Source organism: Alligator sinensis, unplaced genomic scaffold (assembly GCF_000455745.1).
Source record: "Alligator sinensis unplaced genomic scaffold, ASM45574v1 scaffold1542_1, whole genome shotgun sequence".
Classification (NCBI taxonomy): Eukaryota; Metazoa; Chordata; order Crocodylia; family Alligatoridae; genus Alligator; species Alligator sinensis.
In genome coordinates this window covers 527,678-536,109 of record NW_005842452.1, presented here as the reverse complement: position 1 = coordinate 536,109, position 8,432 = coordinate 527,678, and the positions used below count along the sequence as shown (strand labels likewise).

The window sequence follows — 8,432 nt, the reverse complement described above, 5'->3', positions numbered from 1 at the left end:
GTGCTGGGGGCTCTGAGGTGGGGGGAGGCAAAGGCCCTGGGATCCCTGGGTTGGGGGAGGGCAGCTCTGAGGGTTCTTCCCTCCCACTTGCCCTCGGAGCTGAGGGGAGGCAGGGAAGGGTTGACCCCCACCCAGATCTGAGGGCAGGGCCGAGGGAGGTGCCAGGGAAGGGCGGGGGAGGGTGAAGTCTCCTGGGCAAGGTCCCAAGGGAACAGGCTGGAATTGCTGCTGGGCAAAGGGATTTCCTGTGGGGTGGGAGTGAAGGAGGCCTGAGGGGGGTGGTGGAGTAGGGCTGGGCGGGAAGGCAGGGACTGACAGGAGGGTTGGGGAGTGGAGCTCGGTCCTCCCTCTGGCCTCTGTGCCACCCTCCAGCTTCAGCTCCCTTTTCCCACAGTCTCTCCATTGTCCCAGCGCCCCCCCCCTTTATCTTCCCGTTTCCCTTCTTGTGGCCCTGAAGTACCCAAAAATGGAGGGAGTTGGCCCTTGGCAGGTCCTACCATGTTGTCCACCCACTCTGCGTTCCCACCCTTCCCTCTTGCTGCTCTTTGCTCTCCTTCATGTCTGCTTTCCCCTCCCTGGACTTGTTGATGGGTCAGCCAGCAGGTGCTGGGCGGTGTGCTGTGCTCAGTGTCCCCCCTTGAAGCACTCATTAACCTTTGATTTGCACTCCCACCCACCCTGTTTTCACTTGTCCCCCAGAATCTGTTGGAGCACACATAGTGACCCTTTCTAATAATGGGGGTGGGGAGTATACAAGTTTCTTTGTGGGTTCGCCCCCACATTCCCAATATGCACCAAAGATGCATCTGCTTCCCCCACTGTCACCCTGCTCAGCCTCTCTCCTCATTCCCTTTTGGTGAACATTTTCTTGCTTTGCTTATCCCTTGACCTCACTCCTTTCTCCCCCCTGCTCTGCAGACCAAGAGAGCCCTGAAGAAGTGGCTGTGGTGAAGTCTGAGAAAATAGAAGGAGGTGGTGACAGCAGCAGCAACAGCATCAGTGAAGGCAATGGGGAGGGTCAGGTGAGCAGCGCATGGGTATGTGTTGGGGAGTGGACAGCTGTCCAAATGGGGCTAGCTCCATGCTTTGCTCTTGTTTGGGGGCCCTGTTGAAGTACTAATATGCCCTGTGAACCCACAGAACTGTTTGATTTGAGTCCTGGGACTTCCTATGGTAGCATCATGACCAGTAGCTCTCTGACGGCCAAGCTTAGGAATCTCATTGAGAGAGAGGAGGTTTAAGTTTGGGGCTGCCGGTTGCTTCCTTGACCTCCCTTCTCTAACACATACAGTAGCTCTAGTGTGTAAGCCTGTATGTACAGTCTTAAATAAATCCCTGACCAAGCTCTCCACTGCACACACTTCTCACCCCAGGGAGAGGAAAGAAGAATATAAATGCCCAACAGACATTGCCTAAAGCAGTTCTGGACAGCATTCTGGTGCCTCCAGTATGAACACAGCCTACAAAGAGCAGTGGCTGCCTCGCCAGGGTCATATCCGGCACCCTTGGTCTTCCAGAAATACTTAGCACAGCTGCTGCTTTAAACACATCTTTATAATCGAGGACGCACTCAGATGGGTGTCTAGAAGCAGCAGCGCTTCCTCTTAGGACATATCAGTTCATAGAGGGGAAACCCCCTTGCTTTGGGCTGAGCTGCAGAGATAGTTTTACAGCCACACTTTATTTTCAGAAACCCCTAAGCCCTGTCAGGCCCATGTCTGCTTGGGGTGCTTTCCGGCTGTGGGTGGGTGTTTGTTACTGAGGAGTGTTTATCTTGTGGGCGGCAGCTCCTCCCTGTTTGCTCTCATGCGCACTGCCCACTAGGCGGGGTCTGGCGAATTAACTCCTCCTTTCTCTGCTTGTCAGGAATCCCAGCCTTCTCCCTTGGCTCTGCTGGCAGCCACATGCAGTAGGATTGAGTCTCCCAATGAGAACTCAAACAGCTCCCAGAGCCAGCAAGGAGGCTCGGGCGAGCTGGACCTCACAGCTGCCACTGCTCAGCTTGCCCAGAGCGCCAATGGCTGGCAAATCATTTCCACTGGCTCAGCAATGCCTGCCACCTCTAAGGAGCAAGGGAGCAACGGCAACAATGGCAGTGACTCGTCATCAAAGAGCCGCCCTGTGAGCACTGGGCAGTACGTGGTCGCTGCCACCCCCAATCTGCAGAACCAGCAGGTGTTGGCTGGCTTGCCCGGTATGATCCCCAACATCCAGTACCAGGTAATCCCACAGTTCCAAACTGTGGACGGGCAGCAATTACAGTTTGCCACTACCCCGACCCCAGTGAACGTCCAGCAGGATGCCTCTGGCCAGCTTCAGATCATCCCTGGGACGAACCAGCAGATCATTACAAGTAGAGCTGGTACAGGCAACATTTTAGCAGCCATGCCAAATCTCTTACAGCAGGCTGTGCCCATCCAGGGTGTCGGCTTAGGCAATAATAGCCTCTCGGGACAAACACAATATGTGGCCAATGTCCCTGTGGCTTTGAATGGCAATATCACCTTGCTACCTGTCAACAGTGTGGCAGCCAGCTTGGCTCCCACGTCTCAGACGGTCACTTTAAGTAGCTCGGGTTCTCCAGACAGCAGCTCCCAGCCAGTCACTTCTGGTATTGCCATCAGCTCTTCCGGCCTGGCGACTTCCATCACTAGCTCTGGCGCATTTTTCACCAATGCCAATAGCTTCTCGACGACCACCACACCCAGTAACATGGGCATCGTGAATTTTTCCACCAGTGGAACCATGGGAACAAATGTGCAGGTCCAGACGCCCCCAAGGGTTAGCAGCGATCAGAACTCGGACTCTGTTCAGAACCAGGTGGCCCTTCAGCCAGGTCAGCAGAAGGAGGCTGATCAAAACCAGCAGTCCCAGCAGCAGCAGATCTTAATACAGCCTCAGCTTGTCCAAGGAGGCCAAACTATTCAGGCCCTTCAAACTGCTCCGCTCTCTGGCCAGACCTTTACTGCCCAAGCCATCTCCCAGGATGCCCTGCAGAACCTTCAGCTCCAAGCAGTCCCCAACTCTGGGCCGATTATTATCCGAACACCGACCATGGGGCCCAATGGGCAGGTCAGCTGGCAGACAATCCAGCTGCAGAACCCAGCCACTCAGACAATCACCTTGGCCCCACTGCAAGGTGTATCGCTGGGGCAAACTGGGAGCACCAGCACAACTCTTGCCCCTAGTGGCACCGTCACCGTGAATGCCGCTCAGCTCTCCTCCATGCCAGGCCTTCAGACCATTAATCTCAGCGCTTTGGGAGCATCTGGCATCCAGGTCCATCAGCTTCAAGGACTGCCACTGGCTATAGCCAACGCTGCTGGTAAGTGAGACTTCTCGTTAACCAGCCCTCTGAATTGTTCTGCTTGTTTTTATGAAACCAAAGTGGCCAAACTAAATCATGCTGGTTGATTTCATCCTTGGGGGTGTTTAAGGCCTGCCTTGACAAAGCCCTGGCTGGAATGAGCTAATTGGGGGTGGTCCTGCTTTGAGCAGGGGGTTGGACTAGCACTGGATGACCACCTGACATCCCTCCCAACCCTCATTTTCTATGATTCCAGCTAGGACAGAGGTGTCAAACCTGCAGCTGGCAGGGCTTATCAGATCTGCTTTGTTGCACGTATGCCACGTTTAGATTTTGAAGAGTCCAGGTTTCCATTTTACATTTTAAAAGTTTCTAGTTTTCATAGCTGTGGGGTTAAAGCTGTTCTGAGTGAAACCTGCAGAAGACCTGAAACTTGACTGCAAAGACCTAGAAACTAACTACTTGCTGTTGATTACCCCAAGGCATTAACTCGAGCTCCAGTTAGGAGCCTAAATAACGCTTTCTTTGCTGGTGACTTTAACTGATTAAAAGATGGGAGCTGTAAGTGAATCCCCCTGAGAATTGGGAGTTGATGGCAAAGAAATTCAGAGGACGGGTGAACAGACAGGGAAGAAGGGGAGAAACAGCAGGGTGAGAAAAGGTAAAAATATCGTCCGTCCTCAAGGAAGATAACTCTGCTCTAAGCAGTGTTGATACAGTAACCTGGCACTGAACAATTAAGGGCAGTTTTTAAAAAAAGCCCATATTCTCTTCTTGATCATCATAGCATAAAACTCTCATTGACTGGGGGCAGGTCCCTGGTGGGTTAGGAGGAGCGTTTTGTCAGTATGGAGTATAGTGTGCGTTCTAGATAATTCAGCAGTTTGCAGAGGACGAGTTTGCCACTGATGCCACTGGCATGCATGTATGCACAACCCCTTTGCTCGGGGATTTCCAGATTGCACAATATGCTGGCTTCTTTACATGCCTGTTTGAATCAAGTCAGGGGTGGGTCTAGGCTGTCGTGATCTCATCACTCTGGAGAGGTCTAAACAGTTAAACTGGCACAAAGCATGCTGATTGTTGAGACGATTATTTGTGAGAAGACTGCATTGATTCAGTCGAAACAAACTATAGTTTGTATGTCTGTGTGGTGTCTTAATGCCCTGTGAATTGGTCTCATTGCTAGTCTGGGCGTGTGGCAATTTTGTTCTCCCTTTTGACACTGTGAATGTGAGACTTGCTTTAAGTGAAAGAAGTGATTGCTCAAAAGCAGTGCTTCTAAACTCCTGTTTCTTTTGAGAGTGGCTGCTTGGGTATCACCCTTAAAAATTCAGCCCTTCAAGTTGGTGGGATTCTTTCTTTACATGCAGGTTTTTAATGTTACCCAATTCAACTTCTGTTTCCTTCTTGAAAGCAAATAAAGCCACTTCCTTGGAATTGTTTTGCAGCCCTCTGCAACTTGATGAGCTGCTGTTATGCTGGTTTGTGTGTTGCTTGTCTTCAGACTGTTTTCATACCAGTTTTTAATTATAACTGTTAGGTACTGCTGTGTGAAGTGGAAGATATCCCTAGAGGTTTTGAAGACCCGGGTAAACAAAGCCTTGGCTGGGATCACCTAGCTGGGGCTGAACAAATACCTTGTTTGAACTAGAGCAGGTCTTTAAATTACCAGTATCTTTCTGGCAGGGTAGATTTGGTAGATTCTCTGGCATTGTGTACAGTATTCTGGCATTTGGAGCCTTCCAAAGTAATTTCTTTGCTGCCTGCAGGCTGATTCAACGTGTTCCTGCTGTGAATGTGTGGAGATAGGAGCTGCCCACGTGCGTTGCTCTGTGCTCTCTATTTCCTGTAACATGCGATGGCTCTGCCCATGGTGGGTGGTTCAGGGAGGAACTGCTCCAGAGGCCTCCCATCGCATGGGCTGGTCATGAGCAGCCGCACTCCTTTCACTCACCCTGCAGCCCTGCTCCATGCTGACACGGCTGCTTCGATGCCGACCGAATTGGCTGCTGTGCTGAGCGCTGCGGCAGAAATGACTCTGGCACTGAAAACCTATGCGCTACATTTCTGATATAGTTAGTCTGCAAGGTGGAGATTTGCCCTGCCTTCTGCTTTTAACTGGAGCTATAAGACATTTGGAGGGTGGCAGATGTCATTTAGTTTGAGCTGTCAGGCTGCTTTTTGTTTAAGCTTTTGCAGTGATTATGTACATGGACAATCAGGGTTGCTCCCAGCTCCGCCTAGAATTACCTAACACTTTCCATTGAGCCCCTGCCTTCAGTTGCTATTAGCTCTGCCAAACTTTAACCATTTGTGCTGGAACTTTCCACCCTCTCTGTCTGCCTGAGGCTGATCTTTTTGTAAGTTTTGGCAAAAGCTGTTCCAGGGGAATGGAAAGCAAAATCAAACAGAAACTGGCAGGGGAGAGCAAGGGCTGATCAGAGCTGGGCTGGGCCTTTTGCTATCCCTCCCTGTCTTGCCAAATTAGAGGGCACTGGTAGGTGGAGCATTGTTCACACATGCTTAGAGGCTTATTGCTGAGAACATTCATGGCTCTGCTGTCCCACCCAGTGTGCTGACCCCCGCCCAGCCCCCCACACTGCTTGAGCAGCCCCTGCCCCCAGGTTCCCACCACTGTCTTGCAGGTGGCAGGAAAACTGAGCTCTTGCCTTGGTTCTTCCGGGAACTGCTGCTAATCCTGTGCACTTGGCAGCCCTGGCTGTTGAGCAAGGATCTTGTTTTCTCCAAGAAGGAGATGAGGTAACCAGGGGGTTTCACAAGATCACTTTGTAGATAGCTGAGGACATAGCCCTGCTTTGAATCACAGAGTATATGCTTTTCAACAGCCTGGGTGCCTTGGGGAGGGAGTGTGTGGGGCAGTTCATCTTTACTGGTCTTGCTGATCTCCAGGGGCAGGAAATCATTCCAGGACACTGATCCCAAATATTTCACTGTTTTTGGCAAATCAAGGGGTAGGCCCCTGGGGAAACATGCTGCCTTTATTTCCTTTAGTGACTCATCCTTGCTGTTCCCTTCCCTCAGCTGGACTCCTCTAGCTTAGTGGTGGGGGTCTGAGCTGCAGAGCTCACAATCCGGGTTCCAGCCCTGCTACTGAGCTGTGCACGATGCAGTTTCTGGGCATCTTTTCTTCTGGGTGTTTTTTGGATGCAACTTCCTTGCATTTTTTTAATAGCGCTGATGTTCCGAGTCAAGCACTTAAACTGTCTGTTGCTGTTTCTAACAGCTATTTGGGCCATTCAAATTCTGCCTGTGCATTGCACGTTTTTATCGACACGATCACATATTGCTTGCCTGGTGAGGCTTCTGCTACTCTGAGGACAAATCCTGCAGTGGGACCCAGAGGAATCGGGTTCCAGAAACGGCTCTTCCATATACTCCCTATGGGGCCAGGCTTTGGGGCAGAGGCTGCATTAAATATGCACGTACGTGCTCCCACAGCAGTGGCGTTTCCCGGCTCTGGGGTGCTCGATGCTGCGTGCAGAGCACCAGGTCGAACATGTGGATTCATGCCAGGGGTGGCTTTAGGAATGCAGCAGTGCCTCGGAGGAACAGCCCCGCTTGAACTGCAGTTACCTCCGTTGTTCAAGTGCTGATAGCATCTGGGCCAAGAGTTGTACTCGCCTGGTTTTCTGTGTGCCTCCAGTCTGGCTTTGCCGCCTCCAAACAGCACTGCCTCCAAGGCCTGGCAAAGGAGATATCCCTCCCACCAGCCCTTCTGCAAAGAGGTCACAAAGCTTGGCAGAGAGATCCAGTCCAGGGGGGGGAAGCCGCCTTCTGATGCAACAGGGAACTCGGAGATGTACTGGGGCATAGGAGGTTTAGAGACATGCATCCCCCTGGTTTCTTTTCCTCTTTTCTTTCCTTTTTAAAAGAGAAATAAATCAGCCTTTTTGGCAGAGGCCCTTAACTGTCAACATCTGGAAGGAGGGGGGTGAAGTAGATGGGGAAGCTGGTTGCCTCCAGTCACTTCACTGCATTAATGTAGTGGCTTTTGGTGTGGAGTGCCTAGAAAATGAGGATAAGCTCCTGCCTGACTGAAGTACCTGCTAGGTAAATGGGCTGCTGGTAATGGATTCCCATCAGGTGCTGTATTCAGGCTATTCAGGAGCTGAATTGAGGGCCTGAGATAAAGCACTCGAGCTCTTTTTGTAGTGCAAAGGAACCCAGCACAAGAGGAGGGTAATACCCAAGGTGCAGGGGAGCTACCAGGGTTTCCCAGCTTCCAGCACAGGGCAGGGGCTGGAGCAAGGCTAAGTGAGCAGTGGTTCTCAACCTTTTTTGTACCAGGACTCATTTGTAAACATCCCTGGTCAGTCTTGACCCAGTCCCTCTCACTCCCGACCCATTGCCTCCTGCCTCCAGGCCCCATCTTCCCTGTGTGTGGGGCAGGGAGGTGGGGCATAGGGGGCCCCAAGCAGGAACTCTGCTAGCCTGCAAGGGAAAAGCCAGTTTCCCACACTTTTCTTCCTTAAAGGAGAATCCATCTTTAAAGTTCGATCTATTTTTAAAGCTTGTTCGCTACCCTTTCCTATATTCTTGAGACCCACCGGTTGAGAAACACTGCTCTGGAGGGCAGCAGCCTGTGTTGGACTGGGATTGAGATGGGCCCAGGGGCTCTCAGCTGGTCATTCCTGTCAAAGGAGCTGCCTGGCTGAGTGTGTTCCTGCCAGCATTTGGGAAAACTGGGCTCTGTAACTTACTGTTTAAAAATCAACACTAGGAAAATCCCCCAGCGGATCATTTCAGTGGCGAACGCCCTTCCAGACCCCGGGTTTGACTGTTGCTCAGCCGGAGGCACCGCCACTGCTTTGGGCCCTGCTCCAGCAGCGGGGCGGGTGTAAGTAAAGGCCTTTATGCTCTGGCAGGCAGCAATTACATTGTCCTGAGTTATCCCAGAGTCCTCTCCTCTCACCTCCCAAACTGGAGCGCTCCTGCACAGTTTGCGTTGACTAGCCCTGATCATCTGCTGGCATTACAATGTCTTGAGGGTTTTGTCAAGTTTTCACTTGGTGGTTTTCTTTGTTATCTCTTGCTATACCTTATGTACCTCATCTCTTCTTTTCTTTTTTTCTTCTTTTTTTTTAACGCCTGGCTTCAAATC

General features: G+C 51.5%; 1 protein-coding gene across 1 annotated transcript in view; it reads left to right on the top strand.

Moving 5' to 3' along the window:
* SP1 (Sp1 transcription factor) overlaps positions 1–8,432 on the top strand; it is a 46,891-nt gene that overhangs the window by 18,491 nt on the left and 19,968 nt on the right. Inside the window, exons 3-4 of the mRNA XM_025212267.1 lie at positions 919–1,022; positions 1,867–3,325. Coding sequence (XP_025068052.1) covers positions 919–1,022; positions 1,867–3,325 — 1,563 coding nt within the window. The remainder of the gene's footprint in view (positions 1–918; positions 1,023–1,866; positions 3,326–8,432) is intronic.